Below are 22,990 nucleotides of genomic sequence, written 5' to 3'. Positions count from 1 at the left end.
ATTAGTAATAGTCAGCATGGATTTATGAAGGATAGATTATGCCAAACTAACCTTATTGGTTTCTCTGAGAAGGTAAGTAGGTATTTAGACCAGGGAAATGCAGTTGATGTGGTCTACTTAGATTTTGGAGAGACTGAAGACGTGGGCAGGTAAATGGCAGATGAGGTTTAATACAGATAAATGTAAGGTTCTGCATTTGGGATGCAAGAAAAAAAAAGGCCAATTACAAATTAAATGGCCAAATAAATTGGGGGAATCCTTGAAGGAGAAGGATTTAGGAGTGCTTGTAGATAGCAGGCTTAGCAATAGTGCCCAAAGTCATGCAGTAGCTGCAAAGGCAAACAAGATCTTATCTTGCATCAAACGGGCAATGGATGGAAGGGAAGTAAACATAATTATGCCCCTTTACAAAGCATTAGTAAGAACTCACCTTGAATATGGAGTACAATTTTGGGCACCAATCCTCAGAAAAGACATTATGGAACTAGAGAGAGTGCAGAAAAGAGCCACCAAATTAATAAAGGGGATGGACAATCTAACTAATGAGGAGAGGCTAGCTAAATTAGATTTATTTACATTAGAAAAGAGGTGTCTAAGGGGGGATATGATAACTAAATACAAATATATTCGGGGACAATACAAGGAGCTTTCAAAGAACTATTCATCCCACGGGCAGTACAAAGGACTCGGGCCATCCCTTATGGTTGGAGGAAAGGAGGTTTCACCAGCAACAAAGGAAAGGGTTCTTTACAGTAAGGGCAGTTCAAATGTGGAATTCATTACCCATGGAGACTGTGATGGCAGATACAATAGATTTATTAACAAAAAAGGTTGGGCATCTTTCTGGATAGGAAAGGTATACAGGGATATACCAAATAAGTATACATGGGAAGGATGTTGATCCAGGGATTAATCCGATTGCCAATTCTTGGAGTCAGGAAGGAATTTATTTTTCCCCTTGAGATCATTGGATGATATGACTCTGGGTTTTTTGTTTGCCTTCCTCTGGATCAATAAGCAAGTATAGCTATAGGATAAAGTATCTGTTGTCTAAATTTAGCATAGGTTGAACTTGATGGACGTACGTCTTTTTTCAACCTCATCTACTATGTAACTATGTAACTACTTGTAACTATGTAACTAAATTACAACTTTCACAAGGGCTACGGAGATGGGTGACGTCAGCCGTAGCCGGCGCTATAAGCGCAGCCTTGGGTAGTGTCCATGCTGTCGAAGACCGTTTGGAGGTATCCACGCGTAGCCCTATCACATGGTCTTAAGGCATTGATCGCGCCCATAGACCGCGCGACGGGGGGGGGGGCGCGGCGCACGTTGCGCAAGAAATCAGTTGAAACTGATTTCTCGGCACGACGGATAGGTCACGTGAGCGGTTCACCCAATGAGGGCGGACCAGCTCTGACGTCACAGATGCCTCCTGACGGCGTGTCTACCATGTCCTGAAAAGGCACCCGCCTCACGCAGGTGACGTCACGCACGCCTCCGCGCGGACAAAGGCTGTATGGACTCGGCCTTATTCCTCTTGAATGACCATTTAAAACCAGGAAGTAATACTGAGAACTTCACCAACAAGTCTGGAACGGGTGTCTCTGAAGCGGAAAATAGCGCGGTCGGCGGTGGAGGACGCCCCAGTTCCACTCCTGTCAGTAAATACATGTAAAAAATAATGGGGATTAGGCTGGATTACTCCCTTTTTAATATGAATATTATTGTGCATTACCTCTCCTGCACTCATTCAATGATGTTATCCTGGAGGTGTCTCTTGTAAGGGGTCACTCTACGTTTTTGTTACAGAATTAGTTTGCTGGCAAATGTCAAAGCTTTTTAGGTTACTTGTTCTTAACACGCCCCTACCACCTCCAGTTTGCCAGTGCAACACTAAACAGATGCTCACCTGCAGGGGAATTTACTGATTGTAAATGTGCATTAGAGAAGCCTGATTAGGTTGCTTGATTCAAACCATGTGAAATCCCTCCTAAAACAAACGCCAGTGACCTGTTTTAAGTGGTCTGATCTGGGTAATTGAATGCCCATTTTTTTTTTAAACCCAAATCTGACAGCTAGAAGTATTTCTCAAAGGGAAACTTGGGAGGAAGTGGTTTGCTTACCTCTGGCTGCTCCCTTCTGTGTGATGTCACTGTGAGCAGCAAGTGTTTGTATAGCTTTACTGGTAATCTGATAAAGATAAGGGACAGGGGAAAGAAAACACTTGACAGACACTTCCCCATCCAGCGGCCCCTAAGGCGTTGACCCTGCTGCCTACTACAGCGTCCGCTGTGGCAGACGCTGCACGGACGAGAGCCCTCCCCGCAATGGCGCCGGGCCCGCTGCGAGGGGGGGGCTGCAGCGCTGGGGCGAGAGTTGCTCCTGCTCTCAATAGAATTGAGAGCAGGACTCGCGTTGAGCGATTAGCCACGCCCCCGGCGGTTCAGCCAATGAGGGCGAACCTGCCGGGTGACGTCATGGCCGCGCCCCCGTCACTCCCCCGCCACCCGTTCCCCCCCCCCTGGTCTCTCTTCCTGCAGCTCACTGCAGACCAGGGAATCGGCTGCACGCGCCGCCAATCTCGTGGGCACGCGTTGCAGCGGAGTTACCGGGGCCTTAGCCTTAGACATTCAACTGGCTGACTCTGGGATTGCGACACATGGCCCGCCTAGAATAACCATTATAATTGGGCTACAGGCATTTTCTGTTTGAATAGTTTTTTTATCCTGCAGTATCTTTTCCTCTCCTACTTATACGAGCACAGGATGAATATTGCAATCCTCCATCCATCATTGTTTATATATATATATATATATACTGTGTGATATATGCTCCACAACCATCTTGAATTTTTGCCAGTCCCCCCTTTTCATATGGCTGTGTTCGCTGCCAAAAAAAGCATGCTTTGACCTTCAGCTTGTTTGTTTTTTGCTTCATGTAAAGAATATTAAGAGGAGGAAAAATCAATTATTTGAAAGGTGAAACCTTTGCCTTTTTTCTTCAGGTTTAATCCGCGAACAGACTGGAGGTGGGCAGTGGAGAGGGCTGCTATCATCTGTCGCTGGACGTGGTTACAGGCTCAGGTATCGGACTTGGAGTTTCGGATAAGGCAGCAGACTGAAATCTACAAGCAAATCCGTTGCACCAAGGTAAGGGATTCCCTCCCACAGACTGCCTAAAATCCCTGCTTTACTAGTTTCAACAACATGGTTTTAAAGCAGACGTTAGCTCTGCTACTACAGTGGCGAGAGTTTGCGAGCCACTTAGGATTTTCACATTTCAAACCTAAAATGTTGTTAAATCTTAATGTAAGTCCTAATAGACAAAGATAACGTGATCAAACAAATGACACACAAACATGATACTTTTTCAACATTTATTTATCCAAAAATAAACATTCAATATTCATGTGAAAAGTATATGAATTTTTAGATTCAGCACCCACTTTAGCAGCAATGGCTTCAACTAAGCGTTTCTAGTAACTGCTGGTCAGTCTCATCGGTTTTGGCCCATTCCTCCTAACAGAACTGCTTAAACTCAGTGACATTTGAGGGCTTCCTTGCATGGACAGGTCCTGCCACAACATTTTGAATGGGTTTAGGTCCGTACTTCGACTTGGCCATTCTACAACTGCAGCCATTCTTTTGTAGATCTGCTTGTAAGTTTAGGATCATTGTCTTGCTGCATGACCCACTTTCGCTTCAGCTCACGGGTGGATGTCCTGACATTCTTCTCTAGAATCTTATGATACAGTACAGAATTTATGGTTGTCAATGATGGCAAGCTGTCCAGTTCCCGAGGCAGCAAAGCAGCCCCAAACCACCACACTCCCACAACCATGCTTGATGGTTGGGATGAGGTTCTTCTGTTCAAAGCCTTTTTGGTTTTCACCAAACAAGGTTTCTTATTAAGGCCAAAATGTTCTACCTTTAACTCATCTGTCCAGAGAACATTGTTTCAGATGTCTTGTGGATCATGTGCTCTTTGGCGGACTTCAGAAGGCTAGCAATGTTCTTTTTAGAGAGCAGTTGTTTCTTCCTGGCTATCCTTCCGTGAACACCATTCTTGTTCAGTCTTACTGATGTCATGAACACTCACATTAGCCAAAGAGAGTGTGGCCTGCAGATCCTTGGATGTTACTCTGGCCTCCTTTGTGACTTCCTGGACGATTTGCCGGTTTGTTCGTGGAGAGTTTGGTAGGATGACAGCTCCTAGGTAGTTACTGTGGTCTTGAACTTTCTCCATTTGTAGACTGACAGTCGAATCCTTCAAAATGGGTTTGTGACCCTGTCAAGACTGATGAGCCTCAGTACCGTTTTTTTCTGAGATTTCTTTTGATTATGGCATGAAGTGTTTCCAAACACCTGTATGGTGAAGACCAAACTCCTAAACTTTGATCTTTATAGGTCCTCCCAAACTCACCCCTGAAGAGCTATCTAATTACTTAAACACCTGATTTCTAATTATCACCTTTTTTAATTTACCTGATAAAACCAGGGTTTCACTAACTTTTTCACATACCCTGACTCCTAATTACTCAGTCTAATTCATACATAACCAATTCCATGTCTTTCGGAAGAAAATGAACAAACCCTATCCTGGAAAAATTATGTAATTTCTGTAATTATTATTGGGGGTTCACAAACTTTTTTTTTCTTGCCACTGTATATTATAAATGTCGGCACAATAGTACTGACTCTTGTGTCCTTTGACCTTTTTTCTGTTTTCAAGCGTGGTTTACCCCCTCGCCCCTCCTGCTTATAGCTTCGGATCTGTAAAAGGAATTAGGCTGATATTTGGTAGTTTTGGTGGAAAGTTTGGCACAGACTTTTTTTTTTTAATTTAAATTTTTTCCCCATATGTAATCAAATCGGTAGCTTTTTGAAAACCAGTTGACTAAAAACAAGCAATTTGGGGAACAAGTTAGTTCTTGTCTTGCGGCCCTCTCTGTGGCTGTTTCTTATGTGGTGAAGTGGATTTTTTTGTCTGTCATGACGGCTAACCGGAACTAGCCTAATGCTGCAACAACTATGTTGATCATGTCATATTTTTATTTGCTGTAGGGTGGAGGGTTTGTCACTTGTTTTTTAACCCACCATAACTAATTTAATGTGTTTTGAAACCATCACCGCTTCAAATTGCAAAGCTAGTATAACGAGCCTCACACTGACGAGACTCGAAAGGTTGAAAGAGCGGTATGTGCGTTGGTTTTACTGGCTCTGCACTTCTGTAACCCAGGCTATGCTGAAAAGCTGTGTAATGCGGCAGGCATGAGCTTATAGGGGTCCCATGTTAAAATGGTCAAGAAGCAAAAGGTGACACTGTGCTCATTTACATGTCGTTACCCAGAATCCCTGGCTGCAGTGGAAGCATTGCATGCGAAGAGATGGGGAAAAGATGGGTTGCAGACCTGCATGAGATATGAATGTGCTCACAAGTGGGATCTTTCTTATTGTATGTGTCACAAAGGTACTAGTGTAGGAATGCATATTCGGCATGACAGAACCCGTGAACACGCCCAGCCTTCGAGTGACTTCCAGAGCAAACGTCAAACATACGCAGTTTCCGCATAGACGCAAAGATCTTTCCAGGGTGCGCAGCCTTGCGCCCTTCCCACATGGCAAATAAGGTCGTTAAGACAGTCGCCCCGTAACGGTGTGTGGTGTGTTTTCATTCATGACCCCTGTATAATCTGCAGGTCAGTGAGCCTCATGTGTTCCTATCAAAATTGCAATTAAGTATAGGCTTTGCAATTGGTCCAATAATGTTTTTAGAAATATGTAAGTGGCTTGTATGTTTATGGACTTAATGGAGCAGTTCCACTTAGCATCTTAAAGGAGCAATCCAAGCAATGTCCTATGTCGGTTTTTTTTTTGTTTTGTTTTTTTCCCCAATCAGTTTTGTAGTATTAGATAATACGGCTTTTATTTCTTTATTTTTTAACACTTTATTAACTCTTAATGTCCCATTATTAAATGAGTTTTTTTAATATACTGAGCATCCTTTGATATCTATAGCAGGCTTTAGAAAGCAGTGCGAGATCTTAGTAACAGTTTCCTGTTTGATAATCTGCTGCCAATATTACCAGCAGTTAGAGCTGCAAACGGCTACAATAGATGGTAACGTAACATAAGAATACATTGTAGCTGCTGAGTTACACAGACTGAAGGATTGATTTGAAACTGAAAGGCAGCCATTTAGTGAACCCTGGGAAACAGGATCTTTGTTGATTTTATCACGAATTGATCGGCCGCTTAAGGAATTAGTTTTCAATAACGGTAATCAAAGGCTACACAACTATCTATCACATAAAAACATCACATGTCTTAGACAGATCTGCAACCCTGCCGTTCACCATTAATCACCTAGCATACAGTGCTCCCACTGCAGCAAGGGATTCTGGGAAATGACATGCAAATGAGAAAAAGGTGACTGCTCATTTGCATGTCATTATAATGTTTTATTATATGCTGCTTGGATTGCCTCTTTAAACTGAGTGATTAGTTGAACAGGTTATAGCAATCCTTATATAACCTTGAAAAAAATAAAAATAACGGGACTAATGGCATTATCTTTGCAAATGTTTAATCTGATTATTATGTTTTCAGTAAAACAGACTGATAATAACACCTTCCTTCAAACTTGTTTGCGCTCCTCCTCTGTGATACGTTAAGATGTGGGTTGGAGCAGTTTGAATACAGGAAATCAGGAAGGGACGAGTAGTACAATTCACCCTAAACTTTAGCTGAACGTTGTCGGGATATACGTAGAAATGTGAAATTGTCATGTTTCTTTTTAAATGTATCTTGCATTACTCACCTTGTTTATAACTTTGCTCAAACACATCCACGTCATTTACTTTTGTTGGTTTTGGTTTAACGTGTAGTAAGTAGAATAAATGCATCAGACCTATTTACATAAAGTAAAAAAAAAAAAAGTGTGTGTGTGTGTACGCGTTCGTTCTGGGGGGAGGGGGTGGGGTGGTTGAACCAAATGTCTAAAATAAAGTGGAAACTGGCTAAATTCTGCACGGTGTTGTGTAGTTTGACACACATTCTTATAAGTGAGATCTCCCCTTTGATTGAAAGGAATTGCTGCCCGTGGTATTGTCAGTGTTGAAGCTTAGGGCTTGTTGAACTAAGGCCTCAATTACACCAGAAACTGCAGAGAGATCCAGATGACGTCATCGTCACATGGCCAGATAATTTCTTGTGTGTGATTGGTTAGTTCAGATGCACTGTGTTTGGCCCGAGCCAATCACGTGACGCGACTGTAAAAAACACATTTTCAGATCTCTTCATGAGACAGAAGCTTTGCAGTGCAGCGCTACCGTCGCGATTGGTATGTGCGCTTTCATTGGCTTCTATTGCTTTGGTTTGGAGCTATGCAGCGCCACGCAGCATCGCACCACGCAGCATCGCACCACGCAGCATCGCCGGTGATTTCTAGTATAATCACGGCCTATCTGATTCCCAGGAGGCGGAAGTTGGAGGCAGCGTGTGCCATGCTGGTAAAATCCCCAGCACCAGGACACTTATTGTCGGAATTGGCAGAGGTCCCGTTTCTCATTGATATCTGCAGTCCAAGGTTGCTAGCTTTTGTCTAGACGCAGCAAGCACTTTTTCACAGTAAGGTTTCCTTGTCCAGGTGCCTGACTACGAGCTTGTGAGGACTGAGGGAGGAATCCATTCAGAGCGCTTTAATTGGCCCTTGGGAACACACACACACACACACACACGATTGACCTTCTGTGCCAGGGAATGAGTTGGTCTCATGTCTGATTTTGTCGTTATTGAGACGGTATAGTCACTTAAAGGGCAGCACCAAAATAACGTAATAGTGGATTTTGAGGGGAAGATAATTGCTACCATCTTAAAAATAAATAAATAAATAACCAGATGAAAATTACACAAATACCATGAAAATGGAAACCTATTTATTTCATAGGAAATAAGCAAAAAAGTTACTTTGAAGTGATTAAATCTGGCTAAAGAAGCAATTTGCACTTGAGTCTTAGGCCAAGCTCATGGTGGCGGCGCGTGCTCGGGCGCACACTCCTGCAGCCCCAGCCATGTGTGCACTAGGCTGCAGGAGATTGGGGGGCGAGGGGCGTGGCAAACGCGTCACTGAGCTGGCTCGCTCTCACTGACTGTACCAGCTCACGTGCCGCTGATGTCACGTGACTGCAGCCCGAAATCTCAAATGTAGTTGTCGGGCCAAAATGTAGCAGCGTCAACGCGCACAGCGGGCACTTGAGGAACTACAATAGGAAATCGGTTGAGTCCTGCAAGTGCCAGCGCAAGTAGCGACGCCACCGCCATGAGCTCGACCTTATTGTGAAGGTGCTCACCAGTGGAATACTTATTTGCTGTACATTGTAAACCAAAACGTTAAACTGTCTAAGTAGGTCTGTACCCTTAAGTGTTAAGCGCGCCTGCCAGGCTGGCGGCGCGTGCAGCTCTTTTTCCCCGGTCTGCAGAGCTACAGGGGGAAAGACGGGGGGTGGGTGAGGGGGCCGAGGGCGCGGCCATGATGTCACCCGGCATGTTTACACTCATTGGCTGAACCGCCGGGGGGGGGGCGTGGCCAGCACTCCGTCCCAAGTCCTGAACACAGTTTTCTTGTCTTCATAAAAATCTGTCCGCTCGGCGGCCAAGGCAGGTAGTGGGCCCGGCCACATTGCGGGGCGGTTCTTGTCCGTGCGGCGCACACGCCATAGCGCGCTGCACCGGGGACCTAGCCTTACTACTGATTCACGAAGTTACAGTATATACTTTAACAAAATATAGTCAGAATGTTTTAAGATCTCTACTCCTAGAAACAGATTTCCGGCCTATGAGAATCATGTGACCCACATATTCTGCCCATTTCCCCTTTTCCTACACTATTCAAACCTCTTAGTGTTGTAGTCTCTCTTGGGACCAAAATGTTGTGTGCCCCGGGGGACGCTTGTCTGTGTGCTTATTCGCCTGATGGGGGCTTCCCGTGTATTTGCGTTCCTGGCAAAGGGTAAAATGAACATTTTCTGAGATGTGGGTAATTTTTTTAGCTTTTTTTAAGGATGGTGTTACATTTGTGATGGGGTTTAATGTGACTTGAGAACTAACAAGGCCAGTGGCGAATCACTGGCCAGTCTCCCTCACTTTCTAAATGTACACATGGAAAAACCTGTATCTAGCAATTACTCGTGCCATGGTTGTGTGATAACCTTCAATTTCAGCACCTTGAAAGGTGATTATTTATTTTTCACAATGACTCAATACTAGTTGAAATAGGAGATCACATTTAAAAACATTTTAAGTAACCGGGAACCTGACCTGCTTTTCCCCCCCCTACATGGCTTCTCCGCTGTACAAAGAAATTTACTTGCCATTTTAGCTTTGTGATGTGAGATTTAAGAGGTTGGGTTGCCATGTGACTGTTCTCTGCTGAGGGTGGTATTTAGATTAGTGGTGGAAAGTCCATTAGGTTTGATACAATGAGCTCAGTAAGAGACTAAATCATGTAGTCCAATTGGTGCCTTTTTTGTTCATAAAGGTAAACCGTGTTACCATTAGCTGGCCTGTATTTCTCTGGAGTGTGCTATAAACCCCTCTGTGCAAATACCACCTGGAGGTAGTCGGGGGAGGGGGGGGGGGGGCACTTGTAGAGTAATAAATATTTGTGCATGCAAAAGGTTTTGCATACAACTAGCCGTATGTGTTCAACCCCCTACCCCACTTGATTAAATTTTTAAAGACCTGAATCGGGCAATATCACTGGGGGACATGTGCAGGATATATTTTTCCTGTTCCGCCCTGTGCGATTAAACAAGTGAAATATTTTGCGGCCTGAATGTGGTCCTGCTTCAAAACAGGGAATAGGGGAAAATAGCGATTTGGCTAGTTAAAGTAGGGGGAAAAAAAATCGCCATGGCAGTTGAAGAAAAAAGGCGTTCGGTGAGCCATGGCCAAGCACTTATCCTCCAATATTTGATCTTGTACAGAAAAACAAAAATAGTATATAGCACTCCAGTCTCTACAATAAAGTCTTCATTTTTTTATAACGCCGATGTTTTGGTATAAGATTACAGCTGATACTCCTGACGAAGCTCCCACATGAGCGAAATGCATAGGGTGCCGTAGTGACATCATTAGGGAAGCCGAAGGCAGGCAGTGTTGGCAATCGGTGAGAACTTGGTTGCCGGTTAGCAAGGGATAGTACGGTACAGTTGGTTCTGTGCAGTCTCTAGCGCTACTCGTCGCTGCGTGTTCAGGTGCAGATCTCCGCAATCGGCAGCTATTCTAGCCTTCGATTTGGGAGCATATCCCTCTGCAGCTTCTTATCCTGCCATACTGTGGATACTTGAATGACTGCTCCAACACTTGCAACCAGCGCTCACATTGATTTTGGTTGCTGCAGCCAGTAATGGGCTAAAAAAACAGACAATATAAAGAGGTTTTCCCTCTGGCATTAACCTAGGGCAAAGTGTCCGTTACCCACTAACATTGTTTCAGTGTGTTCTGTTGGACACCTGAATGTTTGCTTTTCCTTGTTTTTGTTCTTAGCACCAATGTGGGTCAGCACATTCATGTTATTTTATCGTTTATTCTACTGTTTAACTTCATTTTAATAGTGTGCAGTAAAAGTTTTCCGTAGCCTGGGGTGTGCTTCATCAATGCATTCTTCATTGGAGGGCGCTGCTACTCGTTTTTTAAGCAATTCTCTAATTCTGCTGCTGAAATAACCTGTAACCCATTAAAGATTGGGCGATATCCCTGAAGACCGTCGCACTGGGTTGGATCAGTATTATGTGCATGTGAAGCACTTTGACAGAGTGCATTGGTTTAAACTTTTTTAGTTACTGTTGAATAAATGTACTATGTTCGAGGTGGTATCTTTTGCACTTCTATGTTTCAGTTACCCCTGGGAATCCTCTCTCCGTGGTGTAGCCAAGGTCACTTTAATAAGGGATTGGGGCCACTCTTGATAACTTTATGGAAAAGGTATTGCGTTCTTTCTAAGCAAATGTCATAACCCAATTTGTTTACTTTTTTTATATATCCTTTTTTTATTAGTTGATGCGTTTCTGTCACTGACATACAGACCTATTGATTTGTGCAATCTATTCATTTGCTTTTCCCAGTGTTGTACTTCAGCGCACCTTTTAGATTCTTTTTAGCACAACAGGAGGAATGAGCAAATGTAATAATTGATAGTAATAGTGGATAGATACATTCCAGCAATATATTTTGGTTTTATGACAATTTTTGACCATCATGGAGGTTACTTATATGCAGTGTTCGACAAACCTATACATTTGCACGCCCCGGGCGAGTGGATTTAACATCATGGCGAGCTCCTATTGGCCCAAGCAGCATACATTTGGTACTAGGTGGCGAGTAGATTTTTTTGTTCGGCGAGTAGATTTTTTGGTGATTTGTCGACCATTGCTTATATGTATGCAAGCTTTTCAGATAGCGCGAAGCTGTTATGCTATACAACATCATTAAGCATGCTTGGTAAATATGACCAGTGTTCGACAAACCTATACATTTGCTCGCCCCGGGCGAGTGGATTTAACCCCCGGGCGAGTAAATATTGGCCCAAGCAGCACACGTTTGGTACTAGGTGGCGAGTAGATTTTTTTGTGTGGCGAGTAGATTTTTGGGTGATTTGTCGACCACTGAATGACCATTTACAGCCTATTCAAGTGAGTGTACCATAAGGTGTTTTCCGGTCCGGAAGATGTCTTGTAAGTAGCACGTCTTCGTAAGTGGCCCAAAATGTCAGAGCTTTCAGAACGTTTGACATGTGTGTGTCTTTCGTGTTAAACCAAACATTAGGTATCCAAACCTACAAGCCATCCAATTTTAAGGGTGGTTTATCCTAAGCGGTGCCAAGTAAAGAGGCTTAGAGGAGGCTGCTGCTCTGAGTGATGGATAAACCTACCATGAACAGTGAGAAGACCTGTGTCCATTTGCAGGCTGTGGCTAGTAGGTTAAAGAATTTTGTTGAAACCGCTATTGTATTGGTTCTAAGTTAATGCCAATAAAATGTAGTTTATGTAGAAAACTGGTCTCCAAACTCTACTTTAAAAAAATAAATCCGGTGCCTGGCGTTTGAATGTAATGCTGATGGCTATCCCAAGTACACCTTGCTAATGCTGGCTGGCTTTATGTCGTTTACTACTAGTCATGTGTTTTTTTTCTTGCTAATTTGGTTGTAGGGTTCTAGGAAAGCATTAACCAATTGGCAAGAAATCGGTTAAGTGTAACAAGCCCGCAAGGGAAATCTGACACTCGTTTTTTTATATCAACTGTATTCCACCATCTATTAGTATGTGTGTGAGTTTTACTATGCTTGCCCCCTATTTCCCCGGTTCGGAATTTGAGTAGAATGTAATTTTCATGAGCTATATTCATACACTGGAGGAATAAAAGTATAATTAAGAATATATTTCTCAGGGTAAACCTTATAAAAGCGCCTGCATTTGCTTTTCCCTTTCAGACGTGCTGAAGTGACGCTCCCATGTATTCTATTTATTACTAGTCAGCCGTTGGTGTCATGAGAGCCTTGCTACCCGGAGTAGTTACTACATACATGTTTCTAATATAACGTTTCTGTATGTAGAGCCGTAATGTGTACGCTGGTAACAAGTTCACAGCATGAGGGAGAGATTTGATTTGCCAAATGTCCCAAAACGTTGGCCTTGCTTCAGGGAGTCCCTGCCCAGCCCTGCCCTCTTAACTCTGCCTCCGTGTTAACACCATGTAGCCAGCCGTGAAATCTTTTATGCTAAAATGTGCATATTCGCTGGGGACAGGATGAAGAAAATAATGTATCTGTTTTGCAAGGATCCTTCAGCACGAGTAATGATTTTGAGATTTGCCATGCCCAAGGTTTTAGAATATCGGCATATAGAGAGTAAGTGGGGTCCATGTTTCCAGCATTGCATGGGTTAAAGTAGATACTTTTTCATTTCAATAGGTATTTTCTTTGAGAACTAGTAAAATTGTATTGGATTTTTCGACATTCTGTCCTTGTATCTGCATAAAGTCCAATTAACTGAAAACAAGCCATTCAGCTTCCAGTTTTTAATGACCGCAATATGAGCACTTGATACATCTGCCCTCTACGTTTTCGATTCAATACTGCAAGATTAAAAAAAAAACATTTAGTGTAACTCCTTCTATAGTAGATGTCTGGAGGATAGTGTAGAGAACATGCATTGTAGGCTCTCACCGCACACAAATGAAGCAGGAAACTACAGACTGTAGATTTCAACATCTGGTGATCACATGGATTTTTGTTATTTCCCTAAATATTTGCTGTGCTGTTGGAGCAACTGCATTTCATGCAACATAATCCCCGTATTTTATTTACGGATAGCTGCACAGGGAGTGACAGTGTGTGAATTTTACTTTCAGTTCCTGTGACAGTGTAGATCTTATCTTGTGTGATGGCCTCCCAGGCACAGTAAGCATTTTGTTCATTTCATATTTTGAAGGTGTATTCACTATAAACTACAGTCAACATGTATGTCCGGTTTACGGGTTCTGCCTAAGATTATTGTGCTGTGTAGTTTTCTCATTTCTGTAGGGTGGAGGGTTTTTTGCCACCTTTACTGACCTTTATTACTTTGTTTGCCAAGCACTTCTTTGACCAAGGCTTTAAAAGCTGTGTGAAATGACACAAGCTTAAAAGGATCCATGTCACAGTGGAAGAGGACCAAAATGTGACCTGCTGAGTGTTTGTGTGCCTATCATTAGCCAGAATTCCTTGCTGCTGAAGGGAAGCACACTGTGCTGTGTGATTTATGGGGTGAAGCAGACTTGGGGATCCTGTCTATGTGACGCTGTTTATCATTACTAACATCAGTAGTAAAATCTGTTAGGGAGGAAGTTTATGCTTATTTACATGTGTTTCCATAACGTGGGTGTCTGTAGTTTTGAACATGGTGTTGTGCTTAAGAATTGAACAATTTGGGGAAAGTACCGTGTGACCTTGCAGGTACTTCAGAGTACTGAACTACAAATAGTAATTTGGTGATTCTGTGTTTTGGAAAAACGGCTGCAAATGTATTCCTTCATATTTCTAACACATAGTATTGATTATAGAGGTCTCCTAGGTTCAGGAAATAAACTCTGTACTAGAGTGTAATATTAGACCATATTTGTGACCTATAAAATATCTTCCTGATTAGGTTCACATTACAAAAAGAGCGCAGAAATTGATTGCCTAAGTGCTCAATGCGTATTGAACGTGTGTTTCATACCCCAATTTTTCAGTATTTTATATACAGCTCAACCGCAATATCGCGAGTCCGCTTATAACGCGGTCTGAGCGTGGCTCCCGAGATTAGAAAACCTCCATCTTGCTGCGTGAGGACTTACCAGCATCTAGATCTCTATCCTCGTTGCTGTCAGCTCTCTCCTCACTTCATAGGGCTGTGCCCACATGCTCTCCTCTCTGTAGCTGTGAGCTGCGCGGCGTCACGACACAACACACATTTTTTTTTTTTTTTTTTAAACATTCAATGCTTTATTGCCAACTGGCACACCTACACCATATGGGAATTTAACATTAATACATTTTATAAAATACACATGCAGGGATCGAACTCAGGACCTTTCCATATACTGGTACCAATGCTTTACCTCTACATCACAGGCTTGGTGTGACATGACAGACCCATTAAATATATTTATCCTCTACAGCACACAGTGCCCAGTGTACTATGTAAATGTTAAGTTTGTTTCTAGAGTCTGACATCACACAGTACCTTTGGTGTAGAGGTACAGAATTGAGCTAGGATATGAAAGATCGTGGGTTTGATTCCTGTATGACATGGTATAATTTATAAATTATAAATTATAAAAAAAATTAAATAATTTATAAATTATACAATATAATAAAAATAAAATAATAATTTCTAAATGGAGGATAAATATATTTAATGGGTCTGTCTTGTCACACCAAGCCTGTGATGTAGAGGTAAAGCATTGGTACCAGTATATGAAAAGTCCTGGGCTCGATCCCTGCATGTGTATTATATAAAATGTATTAATGTTAAATTCCCACCTGGTGTAGGTGTGTGTCCGTTAGCAATAAAGCATTGTATTCCTTGTGTAAAAAAAAGTCATATGACCCTCCTCTGCGATGCCGGGCATATGGACACAGCCCTATGACGTGAGGAGAGCTCACAGTAAAGAGGAGAGAGATCTCTATGCCGTTAAGTCCTTTGGTGCCGAAATTAACGTAATCCCGGTTATAACGCGGTCTGATTCTGTGGACCCCAAGGACCGTGTTATAACGGGGTTCCACTGTATTGGGTGTTTTGCAAGGGGTCAAAGGTTATAGACTCCGAGAAAGGGAGGAGTACCCCATACGTGCACTTTTAGTTACAATTTAATGGTATGCAAGAATTCAGTGATGGAAAAAAAATGGTTTAAAACTTGCCTATCACCACTCCTATTTCAATTGTGTATCTACTATGATTCAGTATTAGAAGCTACAATATCACATCATATACTTCACATCATATTGTTGTGTAAACGTATAGTATATAAAGAAACTAATTGTGTGAGGATTGGTTTGCAAACCCCAAGGGAACCAATTGGACCCATGATTTATAACAAGAATAAATCTCACAGAAAGGTAATATTCATGAAGACATTGTGGCACATATTAAACCACACATTATTGGGGACGCCTATTGCAGCACTTAATTCCCATCACACCTGCCAATTGAAAGTGTGGCAAAGATACAGTCAAAAAAAGGTAGTTTGTAGGTGGTCACTGCAATCGGAACTCAGCCAAGGGGATAAATAAAATCAGCTTTATTGAACTTGAATGCTGCACATCACAGAGAGCACCTCTGACGCGTTTCGTTCCGTGGTGGAAGTTTATCAAACTCTTTGATAAAGTTCCACCACGGAACGAAACGCTTCAGAGGTGCACTCTGTGATGTACAGCATTCAAGTTCAATAAAGCTGATTTTATTTATCCCCTTGGCTGAGTTCCGATTGCAGTGACCACCTACAAACTAGCTTTTTTTTTTACTTTACCCACTTGCGTGGAGCACGCAGGCAACTATTCTGAGCAGGGAGTTGGGCTCTTCCCTCCCCTTCCGACAAGTGTGCCTGGTCCCGCCCCCCACTCCTCTCCTTGGGGCATCTAGGAGCGCTGGAACGCAACGCACGCCACAACCAGTCCCAGCCTTGCTGTCGGCCTTCGGTAATGACGTCATCCACCAGCGTGGCGTTCGATCAGCTGAGACCGGCTACACACGGGCAGTGAAGACACCGGGTCGGGTAAGGGCAGCAGGCGATAGTATCCGTGAGTACACGAGAGGGGCATCCCACGGTTGCTTCTCATCTTGTCTATCTCCTGTGCACTAGCCCCCCACCTAGGTTTTTTAGTCTGTTACCCAGTGTACGTGACGTTTATGCTTCTTTATTCCTTCATGGTTTCAATGCCAGTTTAGTTGCCCATTCATCTTTGTATGTGTCAGAGACTGTTGTACTTATTTTTATACACACCAAGTTACCTGTGGGTTTGTAGAGCACCGGTCATTGCGGAGTTCACTCTCCCATACACCACAATGGCAAAGATACAGGACTATACACTAAATGCCGTCATGATCGTGACAAGCGAGAGAATTGGGCAAGTTACATCAGACCCTTTGTGTGTAACTATGGCCACTGTGCTCCAGTAAGCGGTCTGTATGCAAGCTTGACACACTTTCATTCAGCAGGTGTGATGGGTGTGACGGTAGGGGTGCTGGCATCACAAAACTGCTATGAAGCCCAGCTAGCTACCCCTAAATCTATCTAATTTGGCCACCGTTGTAAGGTTTATTTTGGCCAAAGGGTATTTAACATCTGGGGAAGAACAGTGAATGTGTAAATGTATTTCCATGTCTGTATTCACTATTGTTTTGTAAATGTGCTTTTGAGTGTCAGCTCTACCAGAAGGCAAATGAGATATTCCATTCTTACTAGATAAATCTATGTTGAAGCTTTCTATAGAATTGATAGGATTAGGGACAGCTAGGTGTCTCGACTCCTGGGGGGAGGTGAAAGGCTGATAGTCAGGTCTGGGAGTAAGCACATTGTATTGCACAGACTGATCAGGGATGGGTTTTAGCATGCCCTCTGGCTGTTGTGGCCCAAACTCAATGTCCAGCAGCCCCCACCCATGTAAATTATAGCCACAGAGGGATATATAAAGGGGTGCTGCTGATCAGAGAAGCAGTTCTACTCTGGGGAGGAGTGTGGAGATCTGCCTTCAGAGAGCATAGAGGCTAACAGACTGAAAGGCACTCTGGGAAAGGAGTGTAGAGATCTACCCTCAGAGGACTCTCTGAGAGACATTCTGTAAAGGAGTTTGATCTTTACAGTGACCAGCTGGAAAGCAATCTCAGAGGGGCTTCTGTGTGTGATCAGCACTCTGAGGTCCTGGACGAGAAGCGGACAGGACAAGGCTTCTTGAAGCAGGCCCCTGCACCTAGCGAGGCTACAGTCTACTCCCCAGGCCCCCAGTTGGTATTGTGTTTTGTACATCTTTGTTTGTCTGCTGGCGTGCCAGAATAAACCCCCTTTTATTCTACAACTTTGTCCTGCCTGGTGCTAGTGATCCCGGTGGTTTTGGTGTTAAAGTACTGGTCTCCCGTGACAATGGGAATTAAGTGCTGTAATAGGCGTCCCCAATAATGTGTGGTTTATTTGCAATATGTGCCATAATTTCTTCATGAATATTACCTTTTCGGGACATGTAATTTCGTTATCACTTGTCCAATTGGTTCCCTTGGGGGGTTTGCAAACCTATCCACACTCTCAATTTGTTTTTCTTTATATATTTACACAACAATATGATGGAAAGTGCATTGTGATGTGCAATTGTAACTTCTAATACTGAATTATAGTACATACCGATCTCCGCTCCTCTATTTTAATTGTGTGTTTTTTGTACCATGTATTCTTGTATCACTGAATTCTTGCATACTATTAAATTGTATTAAGAGTGCACATGTTTTGTACTTTTCTCTTTCTATAACAGTACAAAGCCCCAGAGCAGTGGTTTTCAACCTTTTTTTCTCTGTGCACCCCTAACCGCAGTGCTCAGTTGCTGAGGCATCCCCACAACAGGACAGGGTCACAGAAAACACAGGACAGTCACAGGGGACCGAGACAAACAGATTGGGCAGGGGAGTCCGTGAGTGATCAGGGGAGTCACAGAAAACACAAAGTGCGCGCGCGCCAAAACAAATATGCACGCATACTCGCAACAGAACAAATACAAACACAAGATACCCGCTCTACCTAGAATAACCGGTGGTCAATAATGCAAGCAGGTGCACTAGGGAAAGCAAAGCTGCAATGGTGAACAAAGACAGTGCAAAGAAGCACCGAGGGGGAGGTCCCTATAGCGTGCACTCCGTGCTTGCATAATATATGGATGTGTGCGAAAGACCCCATCTGTATCGATGAGGCAAATATACACATGCCCCAGGACAAAACCACACTTCCCCCACCCCCTTTCCCCCCTAGGACAAATGCGCATGCGCAAAACTAATTTTGTTAACCGGATGAGTGTCCTTATCGCGTTCATTAAACGTCACGAGGGCCGGCACTCAGGAGACCTTAATGACTCTGAACAGCATGGATATTTTGCTCTTTCTCTGTGACGTTTTCTTTTGCCACTTTGACATTATCTCGACTTGCTGGATACCCTCGTCACGGAAAGGGTTAAACAAGCCAACATTAAGTCATTAGGTGAGGAAGCCATGTTGGCTCTTAAGCTCTAGTTCAAGGGTGGGGAACGTCAGGCCCGAGGGCCGTATAAGGCCCCCGAAATCATTTGGTCTGGCCCTGCTAAGGCAACTGCTATAACCGGGGTCATGCTAATTTTTAAAAAAAATGGCCACCGCGCGCCCGATCGGGAGGAGGTGGTGTGAGCCCTACACGATCCCCAGCAGCCACCGTACTTCCCTCCCCCCTCCCCCGCGCAGTCCCCGCACTTACCCCAGCAGCCGCCCTACACGATCCCAAGCACCCACTGTACTAGCCCCAGCAGCCACCGTACTTCCCCCCCCTCCCGTAGCAGTCCCCCCGCACTTACCCCAGCAGCCGCCCTACACAATCCCCCCCAGCAGCAGCAACTACCAGAGGTGGGGGGGGGGGAGGGGGGAGGGAGGGAATCTGTGTGCCTGCATGCCGGCTTTGTGCCTGCCTGTGTCTGTATGGCCCGCGAACGATGTTATAAATATCCAAATGGCCCTTGGCAGATAAAAGGTTCCCCACCCCTGCTCTAGTTAGTGGGGTCCTTTTCATGTTGGTTCAATATAAAGTATTCCTACAGGAAAATTCATCGGATGTGTTTATCAAATAACAGATGTTTAGATGTGGCGTTCCTTCCAGCTGGCTGGGCACATCTGCTGCAGATGTACTTGAGATATGTGCAAGGGTTTGTATAATTACTATATTACAACAACAAATAGTTATGTTGGATAAATGTTGTGCATCGCTGGACTTTTAACGGTTCAGTAACTGCATAGTCTTTATTGATGATTTCTTTTAAAGGTCCATCCCTATTAATTATTAATTTTTAATGCAGAGTGTTTTTAACACCAGGGACCCCACCCGGTTCACGCAACACTTGTTGGTTTAGGTGCTGGCGTTTCCCTAGTGTGAATTGGCTCTGTAGGTCCCACGCCAGTTGAAATTGAAAAAAGCAAAATAGACTGGATCAACGCTAAAAAAAAATACACATTTAAAACACTTTTTTATTGCCCTTTGTTTACCTTCGCCCTCAGCCTGTTGAAAACGCGGCTGCATTTGATTCGAAGGTGGTACTGCTGTTCTAACATGTAATATTTCTCAGTACAGTATGTGTTTGCTTCTTGGAAACCAAGTGTAAAAGTGGTGATCTTTGGCTAACATAATACCTTTGGGATCGGTAAACTGGATACACACTTTAAGCTGGACATAGTTTAGAGTTGAGCAGTGTTTTTTTTGTGTGGCCACATTTAAATGTCATTAAATGAGTTCTTATGTCATCATTCACTCCATGTGATTGTGTAATATTTCTGATGCAATAAGTGTTCCCGAAAGTTTCTCTCCTTTAGCCTGCTATGTAAAACTGTCTTAAATGGTAATTTATCACCACAACTGATGTTAACCAGGCATTACCTGTGTAAGGAGCACTTTCTGCAGGGATGGAAAGGTAAACTTGGTTTGCTAGTTGTGTTCTGACTAGGGTTGGCCAGTAGATACTGATATGATAATGGAATAAAATATGAATCGGTTAACTTTGGGAGTCCATGGCATTTTAGAGATCGCAGTTTACTATGTGGCAGCTTCACCGCGCTGGTAGAGTTGCCATGCCAGCGCACACAGGATCTTGACACCCCTCTTTTAGTAGATTGGGCCTGCACATGTTCGCACACAATTTTTATTTTCGTCCTCAACCTTTGAAAATTTGTTAAAATATTGAAAATTAAAAATTGTGGGAAAGCATGCAATTCCACCTAAAACCACAAAAATTCGCTTCAACGTTTTAAATGTTGTGAAGAACCTGAAATATAGGTTTTGCTGGAGAGTCCTGGCTTGCTTATATACCACCCCAAACACGTGATACCTGGGATGGGTGCTGATTTGGATAGGCGCCAAGTATGTATATCTTTATTTAGCACCTAAATAGCACTTTCCAGCAGTAACACAAGTGACATACACACTTCAACTTTACAGTACATTAGGAAAAGGGGTCCCTGCCCTAAAGTGCTTACAATCAATGGGTTAAGTAGGGAGAACTTGAACCGGGGGGTGGGGAGGGTTATGGTAAGTGTGTCTGCCAGTGGTTATGGTAAGTGCATATGAGATGTATGGTATCGGCCAATGGAGATACCCATATGCTTCATTAGAGGTGTGTTTTTAGATTGGCCGTAATGGAGCAATCCATATCATACATGTGTTATGTATTTATTTTTTTCTAAACAGTTTTTTATTATTGGATACTTCATTGTTTTTTTTGTTTTTTTTAATTCAACTCTTGATACCAATTTAATTTATTTCTCTTAATATACTGCGCATCCTTTCATTTCCATAGTGGGTTTTAGCCCACCTTCCCATCAGTGCAAGATATTCAACACCTGTGTGTGATCATTTTGTTGCCCATATTCCCAGCGGTTTGAACTGCAAACTGTTGCAATAAATAATGTTACTTTAGTAATATAAGAATACATTGTAGCTGCCGAGTTTACTAAAGGATTGGTTGAAATGGAAAGGCAGCCATTTAGTGAACCCTGGAAGCGGGATCGTTGCTGATCGTTCACGGGAGAACGAGTTGATCGGCAGCCTAGGTAATTGATTTTCAATAAAAAAAAATGTCACTTGAATTACCTATTTAAAGGTGGAGGAAGATGGTGTTGGATAGTGAGAGAAGGGTTTGAGGTGGGAGAGAGCTTTAAATACAAAAGGGTTAGGCCTTGGACATAGTAAGCTCTTAGGTGCTGCCGCTCGCTCTACCAGGAGCTTTTTGCTGTCCTTGCAGAGGAGACAGCAAGCGCTTGGGGGGGGGGGGGGGGGGGGGGGGGGGGGGGGGGGGGGGGGGGGGGGGTGTGTGTGTGTGTGTGTGTGTGTGTGTGTGTGTGTGTGTGTGTGTGTGTGTGTGTGTGTGTGTGTGTGTGTGTGTGTGTGTGTGTGTGTGTGTGTGTGTGTGTGTGTGTGTGTGTGTGTGTGTGTGTGTGTGTGTGTGTGTGTGTGTGTGTGTGTGTGTGTGTGTGTGTGTGTGTGTGTGTGTGTGTGTGTTATATAATATTTTAAAAATGTAAAAAAAATGACGTGAGAATAAATTATTAACATTGTGCAACTTTGATAAATATATTCGTGCGCACGCACACACATCACACACCACACAGACACATACACACTGGTACACACACATACACAGACACACAGACACACAGACACACATACGCACACGCACATACACACACATGCACACACATGCACACACACGCACACACACGCACACACACGCACACACATGCACACACATGCACACACATACACACGCACACATACACACGCACACATATACACGCACACATATACACACACACACACACACACACACATACAGACACACAGACACACATACAGACACACACACACACACACACACACACACACACACACACACACACACACACACACACACACACCACCTTGCTGCCACCACTGCTCCGGGACACAACCCCTTCCAACCCCCCCCCACCCGGCGGCCGCGCAACCCCCCTCCATCACCCGCGCGGGCAGGGAGGCAGCTACAGTGATCGGGGCAGAAGGGGGTACATCACCCGGTCCTCCCCCTCCCCCCCCCCCCCCCCGGCGGCGCAAGCCCCCTCCATCTCCCGCAGGCTGACAGCAACAAGGATCGGGGCAGAAGGGGGCACATCACATCACCGCACTGCACATCAACACACACAAACTCACTCCGCTGGCGCCAGACCCCGTTCACATTTCCCTGCTCGTCCTTCCATTGGTTGCTAAAGCGTCACGTGAGCGGAGTCAGCGCGTGAATTTAAAATTTCACTGTCGGCTCTGTTCAAGCGCGCCTCAGCGAGAGCAAGCAAGCAGTAACCATGCCCTGGGCCTTAGACAGAAGACATCCTTGAGCAGAATGCAAGAGTGTAGTGTATAATGAGACATTAAGGCTGAGAGATGCATGTGAGGCGCAGAAGAGTGTATAGCCTCAGGCCTCGTTCAGGGTGCTGGCTTCGGAGGGAGGGCGTGCTGTCGTGCGTGCGGCCGTCCGACACAATGTATTTAAAGTTAATTGCGGTTGTCAGGGTAGCAGCTGCCCTGTCTCCGAAGTACGGAGTTGACGCTGGCTACAGTTTCAATAAACAACCCAAGTCGTTTTTTGAAGCTGCAGCAGCGTCACTGGGACCTCGGCAGCCAATGAAATCGTTCTTGAGAATGATTTCAAGACTGCAACTTGT

At 43.9% G+C, this 22,990-nt stretch overlaps 1 protein-coding gene across 1 annotated transcript in view; it reads left to right on the top strand.

The window, feature by feature from the left end:
* LOC142487963 (KAT8 regulatory NSL complex subunit 1-like) overlaps positions 1–22,990 on the top strand; it is a 124,689-nt gene that overhangs the window by 58,297 nt on the left and 43,402 nt on the right. Inside the window, exon 2 of the mRNA XM_075588160.1 lies at positions 3,008–3,152. Within this exon, the coding sequence (XP_075444275.1) occupies positions 3,008–3,152 (145 nt within the window). The remainder of the gene's footprint in view (positions 1–3,007; positions 3,153–22,990) is intronic.

The sequence above is a fragment of the Ascaphus truei genome, chromosome 2 (assembly GCF_040206685.1).
Source record: "Ascaphus truei isolate aAscTru1 chromosome 2, aAscTru1.hap1, whole genome shotgun sequence".
Lineage (NCBI taxonomy): Eukaryota > Metazoa > Chordata > Amphibia > Anura > Ascaphidae > Ascaphus > Ascaphus truei.
The sequence above is the reverse complement of the archived record's forward strand: the minus strand, read 5'-3'. Positions and strand labels throughout refer to the sequence as shown.